This window comes from Typopeltis vanoorti, chromosome 25, assembly GCF_054136105.1.
Source record: "Typopeltis vanoorti isolate ZY-2024b chromosome 25, IOZ_Tvanoo_1.0, whole genome shotgun sequence".
In the NCBI taxonomy this organism is placed as follows: Eukaryota; Metazoa; Arthropoda; class Arachnida; order Uropygi; family Thelyphonidae; genus Typopeltis; species Typopeltis vanoorti.
Window position 1 is genome coordinate 50,521,633 of NC_143573.1, and position 17,477 is coordinate 50,539,109.

A 17,477-nucleotide genomic window follows, 5' to 3' on the forward strand; every position below is an offset into this window, starting at 1 on the left:
ATGAGCTAGGATACAAAAGTGGGTTGATAACAGCAGTATTTTCTGTGCACTATAACAAGGTGATACATGTAGATTTTGCAAAGGCTTTCAATAGACTGCCACACGACAAACTCTTAAATAAATTGAAACAAATGGGATTGGATAACAGACTTCTGAATTGGATCAGTGACTGGTTGTCGTATAGGTATCAAAAAGTTGTAACACCCTCTGTCCAAAAAGAAACCAAACTTTTCGGAAATAGAAGAAACTAGTCGTGCCACCTGTTGTATCTTTTTCATTAGTGTTGTATCAACTGTTTATGACATTTGTTTCATTAGAAGCCACCAAGTTATAGTGCCAAGAGTGACAGTGTGTATTGCCGAAAGGTCGGAAAACGAGTTTCAAACAAAGAGCTGATATTGACTTTTCTGTTAAACTTGGTAAAAGTTTTACCGAAACTCATCAAATGCTTCAAAAAGCATATGGTGATGAATGCTTATCCTGTACTCAAGTTTAGGAGTGGTTTAAGTAATTTCAAAGTGGTTGTGAGATGCTTGAGGATGACGAAAAGCCGGGCCATCCAAAAACTGGACTGAGCAAAGTCAACATCCAAAAAAGTGCGTGATTTCATCAAAGAAAACCCCAAATTGTCCTTGAGATTGATTGAAAATGAATTGGGGATTCCAAAATCAACTGCATAACATTTTGACTGAGAGTTTGGGCCTTCGTAAATTGAATTCACGATTTGTTCCCCATCAAGTTGACCGACGATCAAAAAATGTATCGAATCAAACACTGCAAGGACCTCATTAAAACTGCTCATAAGGACTCAAACTTCCTTGAAATGACCATTACTGTGACAAAACTTTTTTTTTTTTTTTCTTTTTGAGTATGAGCCCGAAACAAAGCACCAGAGTGCTGAATGGAGACCACCAGAAGAGGGGCATCCGAAATAAAGTCACTTGGAGAAGTCAAAAGTAAAGACAATGCTGATTTGTTTCTATGATTCCAAGGGCATTATCTACAAAGAATTCATTCTGCCTGGCCAAACAGTCAATGGTGAGTTTTATCTCGAAGTTTTGAAGCGATTGATAGTGAGAATTAGTTGCATACGGCATAAATATCGTGATGCAAGCAGCTGGTCACTTTTGCTGAATAATGCACCATCTCATCGTTTGAAATTTGTGAGACAATTTTTGAGCAAAAACCAAGTTTGTGTGTTGGATCACTCGCCATATTCACCTGATTTAGCACACTCTGACTTCTTTCTCTTCCCCCGACTTCATTTGCCAATGAAAGGAAAGCGATACGACACCATTGAGAACGTTCAAACTGCAGTAACCACGATCCTCAACAGTATCCCAAAAACCGATATAAAAACTCATTTAACGAATTAATTGACCAAGCCAAATGCTGTATCAAAGCCGAGGGAGAGTATATTGATTGAAATAAATTATTTGAATAATTATAATTGACCTGTGTTTTATTTTCTATCAAAAGTTCGGTTTCTTTTTGGACAGAGGGTGTATATTGGAGTACAGTATCTCAAAAGAGAAAAGTTACTAGTGGTGTGCCACAAGTGTTAGGTTTGGTGCCATTGTTGTTCAATTTGTATGTTAATGATATTGGGATGGGTTTAACTAGTGATATGCAGCTGTTTGCAGATAATGCAAAACTGGGGAGAGCAATGCAGAGTCTAGTGCATGTTATGGCTTTACAAAAGGACTTGAATAGATTGCATGAATGGGCAAGTAAGTGGAACTGTCAGTTAAATGCTGCAGAGTGTAAGGTTTTGAGATTTGGTAAGCAACGATTGGATGCAAAGTATACACTGGTGGGGAAACTTTCATGGAAGTAGAGGAGATGAGAGATCTAGGAGTGATGGTGGACAAGGACCTGAAATTCAGGGGCCACATTGCACAAATTGTGAAGATGTGTCATCGGATAATGGCAATGAGGTGAAGGACCCTGACATGCAGAAATACAGAGGTTATGATTCCATTGTATAAGGCCTTGATCAGGCCTCATATGGATCATTGTGCACAGATTTGGTTGCTGGGTTTTCATAGTCATCACGAGAATATGTTAGAAAGGGTCCAGAGAAGATACAACAAAAGTGGTCAGTGGTCTTTGGAATGTGGAACATGAGGATAGATTAAGAGAATGTAGATTGCAGAATCTTGTGAATAGGAGGAAGATGGGGAGATACGATTGACAAGTTAGTCACGGATTGTTATTGGGTCAACATCGAAGAGATTTTTCATAGAATGGGAGAGCGGAGGGGGGGGTAGAAAAAGAGGCCATTGCTGGAAACTGTAAGGAGGGTGTAAGGAGTAGGTTCTTTGCATGGAGAGTGGTTGCTGAGTGGAAATTCATTGCCCGAGTGCGCTGTGGGTATAGACACGTTGAGTCAGTTTAAAGCATGTTTGGATGAACATTTTGTGCAATAGTGTGTACCTCCCACAATGACTCAGTGGAGGTCAAATGTTAATAATAATGTATTAAACAAGGGAAGATGCATTTATAGTGGTGTACTTAGATTTAGATATCGAAGACTTTTGATAGATTGCCACACCACAGGTTGGTAACTAGAGCAGATAGGATTGGATGGTAGATTAGTGAACTGGATAGGCAACTGGCTCTCAAATAAGTATCAGCAAGTTGTGTATGGGAGTGCAGTATCCCAGAAAAGGAAAGTCACTAGTGTTGTGCCACAGGGAGTTTATTTTGGGACTGTTATTTAATTTGTATATTAATAATATTGGAATTGATTTAACTGGTGATATACAACTGTTTGCAGATGATGTGAAACTGGGGAGAGTGATACAGAATCAAGTAGATTCTGTGGCCTTACAGGAGAACTTGAATAGATTGTATGAGTGGGCAACAGTATGGAACTGTTAATTCAATTTTTTAAAGTGAATTGTTATGCAGTTTAGTAGGTGACAATGTGATGCAAAGTATACACCTGATGGAGAAGTTTGGAGGAAGTTAAGGAAATAAAAGACCTTGGAGTGGTTGTGGACAAGGATATTAAGTTCAGACGTCATATTGCACAAGTTGTGGAGTCATCACATTATATTATGCCAATGATGCAGAGGACCTTTACATGTGAAAAAAGGAGTTCTGGTTCCATCGTATAAGGTCGTGATCTGGCCTCATATGGGATTATTGTGCCCCTAGTTTTCATAGTAATTAGTCTTTGGGATGTGAAGACAGATTGAGGGAATGCAGTTTGTAAAGTCTTGTGAATAGAAGGAAGAAGGGGGAGGATATGATTGAGACATTTAAGTTGGTAAAGAGTTGTTACCAAGTTAGTGTGGAAAAATTTTTTCATAGAATATGAAAAGGGGACATTCCTGGTAGCTGTATAAGGAACAGGTTCTTTGCATGGAGACTGATTCACCCATCTTGCCTGACATTGTCATGAATGTGGATACACCGAATGAGTTTAAAGTATGGTTTGATTGTTTAGTGTGTAACAGTGTGTACCTCTCACGATGCCTTTTGACTCCATTGAGGTCTAGTGTTAATAATAATGATCATTAAAAAAAGAAAGAAGGTTTAAATATTGCTTTTCATAATTTTGATAATGATGATAGGATAAAATAGTTAATTATAAAATAAATTTTAATCTTAGTTCATTAAAAATATTTTGAAATTATTTTTCCTAATGGTTGTAGTATGATATAGAAAATCAATAAGTGGTGAACGTTTTCATTACGAAAAATTAAATTATATAAATTACTTTTGGTGGAGATGTAAAAACACCGAAGTTATGCTTTCTTAATCAGTAATACAACAAATTAATTTAAACTAGGAAACAGCATAGGAAGTAGTGGTAGCAGTAGTGGAATGAGATGTACATCGCAAAGACAAGGTGTCACTCAAGAAAGTATGAGCATGCTGGTAAGTTAACACCCAAATTTTAGTCTAATTTTGTAGCTGGATTGTTCTGACTTATGAGGTTCTTGTAACCTGGATGATGTTTTGGATTTTTTAAACTCATCATAATCATATCTTAATCCTCCTTTAGGAGTCTACCATTTAAATCTAACATTTTAAAGTAATCTGGTATGTTTAGCAACATTAATGTTGGTGTTTTCAGAAGTATAATTCTTGTCCATCTCTTACTATAGCCAACATCATTATTGTGTTACTTACTATAACTAACTTATCAGGTAACCAAAAAAGTTCATGTAGTTTTTGGTAGTTCGCAGCAGTGACTTGTTTTATTTTGTAGTGGTTTGCAGAGCACAATTTTTTACGTGCATCATAAGGCACAGATATGCATCAGTCAGTCGGTGCACTCTAACTTGGTGTGTACTCTTTTTCTGTGAATTTGAACCCTTTTAAAATGTCAGTTGAACCTGGTGTAATTTGGGCTTGTTTGCTTTATGAATTTAAACTTTCTTGAAGGCTTCAGAAGCGTTCCATAAGATATGGTTGGCATTTGGAAAAGATGCGGTAGCAGAACATACTGCACAGAAATGGTTTAAAATTTTTGTTTCTGGTGATGAATCACTTGAAGATGCATCATTCAGGAAAACCCTCCATTATTGGTAATAAAGAATTACTTGCTGCTGTTGAAAATAATTCTACATTAACATGTCAAGAACTTTCACAAATGTTTAATGTGAGTGCTGAAACAATTTGCTTACACTTGTATCAAATGAGAAAATCATGGAATCTAAGGAAATAGGTCTCACATGCATTATCAAATGACAATAAACTTCAAAGACTGTCAATTTGTTCTTCACTTCTTTCACATCATAAAAACGAGCTGTTTTTGGATCGCTTGTCACTTGTGATGAAAAATGGATCTTGTACTCTAACAGGAAGTGAACTTATCATTGATCCAGTACTGCACACTTCAAAGGCACTGCTTCATCTCCAGAAGACTATCCTTTTTGTGTGGTGGACTGGAGCCAGTATTGTCCACTATGGGTTTCTCGCTGCAGGCCAAACAATTATGGCCAAAACCTACTTAATGCAGCTCACCGTGGGAGGATGCATTACTTCAAAAACAGCCAGGACTAGTTAATCAGATGGAAGTGCTATTCTCACAGGATAGTGCAAAACCTCAAACTGTAAAACTTGTCTGTGAGAATATTTTTGCTTTAGGATGGAGATAATTAAAAGAAACACACGTATTAACCACAGTGAAAATTATTTAATTGTAAATATTTTCCTAAGTATCTTAGGACATCATCAGTACAGTAGTTTAAAACAATAATAGGAATAACATACAGTTAGGGCACATGATTACAATAGAATCTCATTAAACGTGCGTAATGTGCTACAGAAGTAAAAAAAAAATATTTAACACAATTTTGTAAGACAATTTCCCATACTTTACGAATAGTAAGAACGTCGTTGCGGTTTAAGTTTGGTCTGTGTAATAGGGCTTCAGAACTTTCTTTGTATAAACGTTCATGTTTATATAAAGATCTATGTAAAAGTTTAGACTTTTCCCAATGGATCCTATGGTTTGGATTTTCAATTCTGTGTTGAGAGAGGCCAGATTTTTGCAGTTTAAAAAGACGAATGTGGTCTTGATGTTCCAAGATGCGTTTCTGAACAGACCTACCTATCTGTCCAAAGTAAGACAATTTGCATGAGCATAGAATTTCGCAAATGCCAGGCAACATCAAAGGTGAGAGTTTGTCCTTAGGAGAAGGTAACAAGTTGTAAATTTGGTTGATAGGTTTGTAAGAAGTGGCAAAATTGTATTTCTTCATAATTTTAGAAAGACGTTCGGATATGCCTTTGACGTAAGGTATGGGAATCGTATGGACTTATTCCTGTCTGATTGATGTGTGAAGAAGTGACTGATGATTTTTTGAGTTGTTTTTGGATTATATCCATTTAGGATGGCTGTATTTTTGATTACTTCTAATTCCTGGTTTAAAGATTCTTCAGAGGAGCAGAATTTGTGTGCTCTGGAAACTAGTGATTTAATAATGCCAGATTTTTGAGATGGATGATGAGCAGAAGAAACATGAATTACAACTGTTTCTAGATAAAATTAACCTTCTTCATCATCGCATCAACTTTACATTAGAAAAAGAATCTCCACAGGGTATCTCCTTTTTGGATTTATACATCCAAAGAAAAGAAGATTGTTCCATCGCCACATCTGTCTTTTGCAAGCCTACATTCTCAGGTCACTACATCCACAATTCTTCTGCTCATCATCCATCTCAGAAATTATGGGATGCACATGTGTATATCCCATTGTTAGTGTGTTTTCAATATTTAGCATTGTCAATGTTACTTGCTTTTAACTTAACCTGGCACTAGTGAGGTGGGAAAATGTAACAAAAGTGGTGTCCCACAGATTCACCCAACTAATGTAGTGTATTATAGAAATCCATATCTTTTTAATCAATATTATTATGTATTGTTTAAGATTCTTCCTCACAGTCTTGTTCTGTATCAGACTCATGGTTACTGACTAATTCTAAATCAGTTTCACTATTATCATCTCCCTAAATGGCTCCTTGTCTGTCAAAGCATCATCTATAAGTTGACGTAATAACCTCTGTTCTTCCTGCTCTTAACTAAAAATACCCTCTAAATATTTACAAAAACGTATTTGCTTATATGTTGAAAGTTTATTTTCCAGTTGGTTAGAGTATAATAAATTTAGTTTAATCCTTTATCCAAGTGTGTAAAGGATTAGTTTAATCCTTTATCCACACTTGGATAAAGGATTAAACTAAATTTATTGTATTTGCTTATATTCGGTATGTAAAAATATAGAAGACACAGCAGTAATGATAATATTTCAGTAGAATATACACGAAAATAACTTACATTTCGGAAGTAAATATAGTCAACTTTTGGTAAGGTGGGATCTGGTGGACTCTAGCACACTTTACATCTCTGTACACTAAACTTGCTTGCCCACAACAGCCTGTTATCTATGGCATCGAGTAGCAGTTACGGGAGGGGAAGCTATACTGAGACATGACTCGCTGCCACGTGCTGTTAAAAAGTTGTAGTCAATTTAAAATCTTTGGGGTCTGTGACACCCCACGTTACTAACACCGGGTTAATTCTTTGTTTTATTCACTATTATATTATAAAGATGTGAAACTTACTTATTTCATTAAAATAGTTGAGAGTCAAAATTAGACATTTTTTTATTATCAACTTGTTCACTGTTGTTAAATACCTGCATTATATCTGATTATGTCCTTATCTCATGGAAGCCTTCAAACTGAAATAATTCTTGAATGTTTCGGAGGTGACTAAGTTTAAACCAGGTCCTCATTAGATGTTACCAATGAGAGTTGGAGAGGAGATAGATATAATTATGCTAATTTATATTATGCTAATTTATATTATGCATGACATTTGTCATCTGCTGACTTCATCAATGACATGATACTTAATAAGCCATTACATTTCCCAGTAGATATCAAACTTAATATTAAGCTTACTTTCAGGCTTAACACCCCAACTGTCCAGGACGCATATATATACGTCTAGATAAATCTGGATACGATTCTGTAATACCTATTGAATAACATGGATAAGAAGTGCAAGTTTGTCTCGCTATTTTATCCACCTCGGCCGGTAGAGAGGTTAACAGTTTTAAGGATATTGTGATCAGTTCTAATCCTTTGTGTTAATAAATTAGAGAGTCATATCCCTGGAGTTATGTATGTATAAAGTTCAAATAACAAATATGGTGGGAGTGAAATGGATGTACAATTTTATTAAGTAAGAGATCTATAAAAAGATGATGATGATGTGGAAGGAATATCTTGAGAATAAAAGTGAGAAGGGCTACGAGTATTGTGTGGAAACTAAATTAGAAAGTCAAAAGAAATTGGCAGTGCAGGCTCAAGGAAATCCTAAAGAATTTTATCATTATACCACAAGTTAAAGAAGGAATGAATCTGAAAAAATAACTTTACTGAATGCCAATGGTACTCTTGTGTCAGAAGTTGAAGAGATTGTTCAGTTAATGAGTGCTCACTATGCTAAGATATATCAACCAGGGGTATGTTACATGGTGCTACTACTAAATTGGATGAAGAGATAGAAGTGAATTAGAATGAGATTGAAGAACTGTTACATAATCTGGATAACCATTCAGTAATAGGAACAGATGGAACATCAGCATATATGGCAATAGAATGTTCAGTGCCAAGTCGGCTGGGCCCTTGACATATTTGTATAACTTGAATTTCAGCTCAGGAAAGATACCCCAGGAATGGAAAGAATGTGTAATTAATTCTGTTGTACAAAGTTGTACTGGATGAACAATAACACCCATAGTGAGATTCTTTCAATTCCTCTCAGCCATGATGGACATGAGTGTTTCTGGAAGAAGACTTGAGCATCTAACATTGATAGTTCAAGGCACCATATTGATCACATCCTGGCTGTCCAACGGTGGAAGCAAGTATCTTCGAAGTGCATACTTGTCCATGAGCTTACTATGAGAGTGTGCTGAAAAGTGTGATAATCACCATTAAGGAATTGAAGCAGAACCATTTAACTTAGACATTATTCTAACTAAAAAAAAAAAAATACACATTATTCTACATATTCCCCATGTATTGTTATACACTTGTTACAGTGTTGCTACATCATTTGCAATCCTCTGAGAAAAAGAAGTCTTTCTCTTGTTGCACAAACCAGTACTCAGCTGCAGATATGACTTCATCATCTGTGGTAAGTTTTGTTCCTTTCAAGTGTTTCTTTAAATTTGAGAATAGGAAATAGTCAGGTGGGGCGAATAGGATGGGTGAGGCAGACATTGGAAGCCCAAATTGTGTATTGTCTGTTGGGCTTCTTCATGAGCATTATGAACAGGTACATTGTCCTGCAAAAGCAACGTGGCTCTGCTCAGTTTTCCTGTGGCATTTTTCCTTCAGAGCTGTTGAATAAACTGCTACTGTAACAGTTTCACTTTTTTAGGTACTTGGTAAGGATTATGCTGCCATCCATATCCCAAAAGACAATGACAAGAAACTTTCCTGCTGACTTTTGGGTTCAGAACTTTTTTGGCCATGGAGAACTTTTGTGTTTTCACTCCACTGACTGTTATTTGGTCTCTGGGTCATAGTGGAAGCCATGTTTCATCAACAGTCACAATGCAAGCCAAAAAGTTTGCACCTGATTTCTCAAAATGATCTCAAATCCTTTCAGATGACACCACACGTTCTATCTTTTGTTCGGCATTCAAATAATTGGGGACCCACTTCGCTGAGAGCTGCATGTCCAGATGTTGTTGGATAATGACACCAACTGATTCCTTGGATATCCCCCCAGAGTCTTTGCAAGGTTTTTGGCTGGTATTTGTCTATCATCAAGGATCATGGCATGCACACATGACTGTTTTCAAGTGTGATCACTGTGGAAAGTCTTCCTGACCTGGGGGCATCTGTTGTCTCAGGATGCTCTGTTTTAAACTTGGCCTCCCATCTGGCATCTGTTTGTATGCTGGGACACAGTCTCACACAAAGTCTTGCAGCACAAAAAACATAATGTGATGGCCCACACCTCTGTCTTCACATTTCTTTAAAACTTCTGACATGTCTTCTTATATATCCTAAAAGAAAAAGAACAAATTATTACAATTTGATGATACCTGGAGGTTAAAGGGTTGTAAGATATGTTCTTTCTTGTGGTTATATCAGTTGCTTTAATATCATTTTTTGTTCTAGCTGTTTATTAGAACTTTTCAGTCCCCTCCTCATATGGTACTAACCATCAGCTAGTAAGACTGAGATTCTGAAATCTTCCAAGTCATGCATTTCCCACAAGACTGGATGTCAGAGTATTCCCTAATGGATGCATAGAAGAAACTTTATTGCGGTTGGACAATATTTTTGAGACTAGTTAGAATAACTCACCTGAAATGTTGTGGAAAAGGGTTGAGGTTATAATAGAGGATACAGCCAAGAAGTATGTAGGACCAGTTAGAAGACCAAGAGACCCACGGATATTAGATTCAACATGGGATCTTATCGAAAGGAGGCAGCTGGTGAAACAAAGAGACATAAGAACTGAAGAATACAAAAGACTACATAGAGAAGTGAGAAAAGCCATCAGACAAGATGAGCAATTTGTATGCTAATAAGTGTGAAGAGATAGAATGAAGAGGCACAATTATAAAAGGATGTTTCATTTAGTTTGTGACCTAAAGCACAAGTTTAAGCCTTAATTGAATGTCATCAAAGACAGGAATGGAGCAGTACTAACAGAAGAATTGGAAACCACTGTGAGGAACTGCACAGCAGAGAGAATAAGGAAAATTTGGAGATCCCCTCTTACAAAGAAAATTTCATTTTGAAATCTCTTCCACTTAGGCATGAGAATGAAGAAGTAATTAAACAGCTTAACAACAATAAGGCCCCAGGTGCAGATGGAATCCCAGCAGGGGGATGGGGGGATAAGAATGTTTTGTAGATTGATCACAAGGATATGAAATACAGAAGACGTCAGCTTTCATACCACTACATAAGAAGGGAGATATGAAGGATTACAAGAAATATAGAACTATTAGTTTAATCTCTCATGCAGGCAAGATTTTATTAAAGATCATCCTATATGTGATTGAGGCAGAGATGCATGTACAGAAAGTAGGAAGCCACAGTAAGAACAGTTTGTATTAATGGATTGGCTTCAGGGCAGCAGCAAGGATGCCTATTTTCTCCTCACTTGTTTGATATCTATGCTAAGGACATGATGTCCTTATCTATGCTAAGGACATCATGAAAAAAGTATTTGTTGAGCTTAACACAGGAATTAGGATAGGTGACAGATCGATCAGTAATCTGAGGTATACTGATGACAGAGTACTCCTTTGTAATCACAAGGAAGAACTAGGACACATCCTTAATGAAGTTAAGAAAATCAGTAAGAAACAGAGGACTTCAACTCAATTCTAGCAAGACAAAGCTTATGATTCTCAAAGGAAATATAGACAGGGAAGTTCCTGAGAAACTCATGTACCTTAGCAGAGAATGAATTGATAAAATTTAGCAAGTTCTAATAACTGGGATCATTATTAATGTGAAGAATTGCTTATCAGGAGATATCAGAAGAAATATAAGAATGGCTAAAACAGCAGTCAGAGATTTGTCTAAAATATGGAAGAATAAGATCTATCCCCAAACACAGAAATAAGAGAACTAGTAGATACAAAAAACATCATACAAGAAATAGAAGAATATCAGCAAAATTGGCTACACCACATAGAAAGGATGAATAACAATAGGATTCCCAAACTAGCATGTAAAAATAAACCTGCAGGAAGAAGAGACTGCAAACGTCCAAGATTAAGATGGAAAGATCAACTTCATCTGCAGAGCAGGAACAGGACATTAAAAAGCCTATACCTGAATTGCTCAGATGACAACAATAATGAAATCTATCTCCACAGGAACAAAGTTGAGGATTCTAGATGTAGCTGTTTTTCTAGCAGTGACTTATGGATGTGCGACCTGGACCCTAAAGAAGTCTCATAGAAAATGGATAGTTGCTTTTCAGATGTGGTGTTACAGAAAGCTGCTGAGGATATCATATACTGAAAGATGGTCAAATGGTTGGGATGCTGGCAAAGATTGACAGAACTTTAAAGCTCCTTAAAGATATTGACAAGAGAAGAAATTTCCCACTCAATTAGTCACTTAGTAGACATCTCGATTATCAGATCGACTGTTGCAGTCTTGCAGTGCTTGTATTAAGTAACCTTTATTTTACTTAATAAAGGTCCCAATGTACCAGAGTAGTGATGCTGGCAATTCAGATATGCCAAAGAAAAGTGGTAAAGAGCTTCCTTTAAGTGAGAAGGTGAAGTTGTCGACTTCATAAGGAAAGAAAAAAAAAAATGTATGCTGAGGTTGCTAAGATTCCATTTACGTAACTTTTATTACAGTATATTGTTATAATTCTTCTATTTTATTATTAGCAATTGTTAATCTCTTATTGTGTCTAATTTATAAATTAAACTATCATAGGTATGTATGTATGTATAGAAAAACATAGTATATATAAAATTTGTACTATCTGCGGTTTCAGGCTTCCACTAGGAGTCTTGGAATGTATCCCCCTATGGATAAGGTAGAACTACTGTACAAAATTACAGTGTCGGAATAAACATCAATATGTAAGGATAAGGAAGTAATTTTGCCTCTTTTCAAGGCATTGGTTTGTAAGGCTACACCTGAATAGCTGTGTTCAGATTTGCTCTTCTGTCATAGGAGATAAAGAAGCTATGCACAGTTATCCAGGTGCATACATTATGGAATGTAGATTATGACGATAGATTGAGAGTATGTGGACTATAGATCCTAGTAAACTGAAGAAAGAGGATCGAGATGATAGAGGTGCATAAACTTCTCAAAGGGTGTGTTATAGGATATCGTGTGACATTTTTCGTTATATGGAAGGTCGAGAGAGAGAGAACACAGGGGGATCATGGAAGTTAAGGTTGTGTAGTACAGTTAAGAAAAGGGTAAGAGCTAGATTTTTCTCTCACTTTTATCTGAATAAAAGCAGAATTTCTGCTTTTATTCGGATAGAAGAACACAAGTCGTATATTTAATACTTTGAACCTTGAGCAGTCTAGACTTGCAGATCATGCCATCAACAGTAGACATAGAGTTCATTGGAACAAGATGAGTCCTTCACAAAACTCTGTTCCTCATGGAATGAAATGGCTTTATAAAGAAACGTGAAACTTTACTTCACTCTCCCAACTTAAACAGATCCGATGGTCTATGTTTATTCCCTTTATGGGAGATAGTACTCTTTAAATCAGCTAATCTTTCACAACTTTTTTAATTGTGTATATATATATATATATATATATATATATATGTGTGTGTGTGTGTGTGTGTGTGTGTGTATATGTTTTTTTTTTAATAAGTTAGGAAACTTAATGACCTTTTTTAGTTATCTTACATGAGCAACTTAGGTGGCACCCTTTGGAATTTTCAGTTATTGTTTAATTAGCTTTTTTACATGTACTGAAGATGCCTGTGATACTCAGGTGAAAATTCTACTAATAAATAATATTTTACATGCATTAATTCCGTTATTATAATTTCAAGTAATATGTCTTACTTGAAATTATCTTTAAATTATCTTTTTTAAAAGACAATTAAATTATTATATATTCAGTTTTTTTTTTAAAAAAGACAGCCAAAATAGAATTCTACCATTATTATTACTGGGGTGGTCTGAAAAGTTCTCGGCCTAACAATGGAAAAATGAATTTATAATTTGAAAATTATTTTTATTTTTCAACATAATCTCCCTTAAAACTAACACATTTATTCCAGTGATGCTCCAGCACCATTATCCCATCCATGTAGTGGTTCTCAGTAAGCTCTGCAAAATAACCTCTACAGCTGCAATCACCTCTTGATTCGAAGAAAAATGCTGACCAGAGAGGAAGAAATAGAAGTCAGAAGGAGCTAAATCTGGGGAATAGGGTGGATGTTCCAACAATTCATAATGCAGATCCCTTAATTTTCCCATTGCCAAAATGCCTTTGTGGGTGGGTGCATTGTCCTGATGAAAGATGATTTTTTCTTCTGCAAACTGGGTCTTTTCTCACAAATTTTTTCGTTTAGTCTGGTTAAAAGATCGGAATAATATTCCCCAGTTATTGTTTTACCCTTTTACCCTTAATAAAAAAATGCCTTTAGCATCCTAAAACACCAATGCCATGCATGACCTTTCCTGCTGATTGTACAGACTTTGTCTTCTTTGGAGTTGAACAATTGGCTTCTGTCCACCGTTTTGACTGCTGTTTCGATTCTGGTATGTAACGGTGAATCCAAGTCTCATCCATAGTAATAAATCGATGCCCCAAATCATTTTTTTTCCTGTTAAAATATTCCAAGCACTGGTCAAAGATTTTCATGCGAGTGTGTTTTTGATTTGCTGTGAGCAAGTGCAACACACATGTTGCGCAAAGCTTTTTCATTTGCAATTCTTCATTCAAAATATATCCTACACGTTCTTTTGAAATGCCTATAGTCTCAGCAATTTCACACACTTTGACTCACCAGTCATCCAATACCATATCATGCACTTGATCAATGATTTCTAGTGTTGTTACAGTTTTTGGACGTCCTTCACGTGGATTATCTTCAAGGCTGGTATAGCCACGTTTAAACTCAACAGCACATTTCTTAATTGTCAAAAATGAAGGCGAAGTGTGCCCATAAACTTTTATGAACTTCAAATTTCTTTTGGCTTAAACCTTCTTTTACAAAGAAGTTTATAACCGCACGATACTCGATTTTATCCATTTCAAGGGATACGAACAACACTTTTGCTTCAGACAGCTGTATAAAACAAATTACTTGATAGAATGACTTGCAATTTCACATAAATGGATGGATGCTTATGGCAGATGTACCAACTTAGAAAAAAAAAATCTTGTTGATAATGTTGCCAACTATGGTTGAGGCCAAGAATCTTTCAGACCACCCTCGTATTACTTGACACCTCCAAGAAGTCCAAGGGCTCATTGAGGGAGGGTACCTACTCTACAGCTCTTTGTCTCTACCACTCAATCCATCAACTACAGCGAACCCCAACTATCATCACCATTGGTACCAATGCCATCTACTGGCTACCACCACCACTAGTATTTTTACAGACAATCACAAACATCCATGCCTGCAGCATGATTCGAACCCACAACCTTTTGGCTGGAGAGCGGATATGCTAACTACTCAGCCAACCAGGCCAGTGATTATGCTACAATTAAAAGAAGGAAAAATTGCAGTGGTGTAGCTGGAGCTTTTGCCACCCCTCTCAGTACACACCAAAAACACCACAAATAGTCAAAATGATGTCATCATCATCATCAAATTCCTGCCATGTACCCACAAGGGGTGTACAGGATATGATAGTACTACATGAAAAAATTATATCATTACTAACTTCCTATCTACAATTTTCCTCCAAATCAGTCTGTTACTTGTCAAGACTCCAACATTATCAGATCTTATATTTCTATCTTCTAAGGCACTTTGTACCGTATCAATCCACCTATATCTTGGTCTTCCTCTGGGTCATTTTCCTGCCAACCTGGCAGAGAACACTTGTTTTGCTAATCTTTCCTGTCCCATTCTGTTTAGGTGACCATATCAACTGAGATGAGCTCTGCTAACGCATTCCTGGATGCAGACAATGTCAAGTTCTTTCCTAATATCCTCATTTTTAATATGATATTGCCATTGATGCCATCTCTTCATGCCTCTAATCTTTCTCAGGACTCTCATATCTGCGGTCTCTAGTCTTTGGTCAAGTGTTTTACTTCTGACCCAGCTCTCAGATCCATAAGTTAAAACTGGTTTGAACACTGTCTTGTATATAGCTAATTTAGTGTTCCGACTAATTTCTCTCTTATTCCATATGAATGTATTCAATTGACTTCCCACCATACCAGCTTTGCTGATTCTGTTGTCTATTTCTATATTTAATTTACCATCTTCAGTAAAAATCATGCCTAAGTAGCTGAAATGTTTTACTTGTTCCACAGGTTCTGCATTCACAACACAGTTAGTTGACATTTTCAATGATTCTGCCTATTTTCATTGTCTTTGTCTTTTTATTGCTGACCTTCATACCATATCTATTACAACAGCTATTCAATTTAATCAGAGAATGTTGCAGACTTGTAGAGGATTTATTTAGAAGTATAACATCATCCGCATAAAGCAAAGAGCTGACATTAACATCTCCAATTTTGATATCATGTTTAATACCACTTACCTTCATAATGTGATCCATATAGATAATGTACATCCTTGTCTCACACCAGATTTAACATTAAGCTATCTTCCTGTACTTCCTTCAATTCTAACTGCTGACTTACAACTCAAATAAAGACTAAGTATTGTTTGATATAATGCCCCATTGACGCCATATAACTGCAGTGTATTGAATAGCTTCTCTCTTGGCACCATATCATATGCCTTTTCCAAATCGACAAAACTTAAATACAGATCTTTGTTATATTCCCATGCTTTCTCGACTATTTGTCGTAAAGTGAAGATCTGATCCTGACAGCCTCTGTTTGCCCTTAATCCAGCTTGTTCTTCACCAAGTTTTCTTCCACAATTCTTCTCAACCGTTTCTCAAGTATACTTGCATAGATTTTGCCAGGAACACTCGGTAGGGAAATACCTCTGTAATTCTCACATGCAGTTTTATTTCCCTTTTTTATATATGGGTACTATGAGAGCTCTACTCCAATCATCGGGAATTCGTCTTTCTGTCCAGGCTTTCTGAACTATGCAGTGCAGCCACTGTAAGACTCTTATACCACCATACTTCAGTATTTCTGGTCGAATATCATCTACTCCAGCTGCCTTTCCACATTTCAAGCCTTTGATGGCTTTTTCTACTTCAAGTATGGATATGTATTCCTGCCTGCATGCCTGGTCAGTGTTTCTTACCACTGTGCTGTCATCATTGCTTGCATCATTTAGCAGTTTTTCAAAGTAATTACGCCATACTTCAAGCATATCTTTTATTCCAGTTTTCATGTCACCTTTATCATCTCTAACACCTTTTACAGCACTCTTTCCTCCATTCATAAGCTTCTTCAAAAACCTCCAGAATATTTTGCCATCTTCTTGATATTTATTTTCTATATTCTTGCCAAAGTCCTCCCATGACTTTTGTTTAGCTAGTTTTACACAGTGTTTAGCATTCTTGCATTTGTCTCTATATTCTCTAACAGCACAAGCTGACTTATTTGACAGGAACTTTTGATATGCTTTCTTCTTTTCTTTCACTGCCTCTTTAACTTCCTGTGTCCACCAGGGAGTTCTGATTTTTCTATCCTTGCAGACAACTTCACCACATGCCTCTCTGGCTGAATCAATCAGTGTTTTCTTGAAGGCTTGCCACTGAATCTCCAAGGTTTGGTTCCTGTTCTCAAACTCTTTCATTTTTTCTTCAATAATCTTTGTGTATTTTAGTCTACAGTTCACATCTGAGAGCTGCTCAACTTTTATTCGTTTTAAAACTTTCTTACATGTTATTCTTTTCAATATGAAATTCAATTTTATCCTGCTCAAGACTAAGTAGTGATCACTTCCAATTTCAAATCCTCTGTATACTCTGATGACCTGCACTAGGGAGAAAACATCATTATCAACAATAACATAGTCAGTGAGACTTTTCTTATTCCTTGCCTCTTCTCTCCATGTGAATTTGTGCACATTTTTATGTTGGAACATGGTGTTAGTAATAACCAGTCCATATCCTGATGAGCAGAAATCCAACAGATATTTGCCATTATGATTAGCTTTGCTCTTTTCTACAAATTTTTTCAAAATATTTTTGTATGTCTCACAATCATTTTCTACTCTGCTATTTAGATCCCCAACAAGGATCAACTTTTCATTTTTCATTGTGTCAGTTGCTATTTCTAAAGCCTCAAAAAATTCCTCCACTTCTACCTTAGTAGAACGTTCTGTGGGACCATAGGCACAAATAAG

At 36.3% G+C, this 17,477-nt stretch overlaps 1 protein-coding gene across 3 annotated transcripts in view; it reads left to right on the forward strand.

The window, feature by feature from the left end:
* Positions 1 to 17,477, forward strand: part of LOC150092739 (C2 domain-containing protein 5) — a 615,319-nt gene that overhangs the window by 176,919 nt on the left and 420,923 nt on the right. For all 3 annotated transcript variants that reach the window (XM_090414825.1, XM_090414826.1, XM_090414824.1), the window contains exon 11: positions 3,800 to 3,888. In XM_090414825.1, the coding sequence (XP_090270951.1) occupies positions 3,800 to 3,888 (89 nt within the window). The remainder of the gene's footprint in view (positions 1 to 3,799; positions 3,889 to 17,477) is intronic.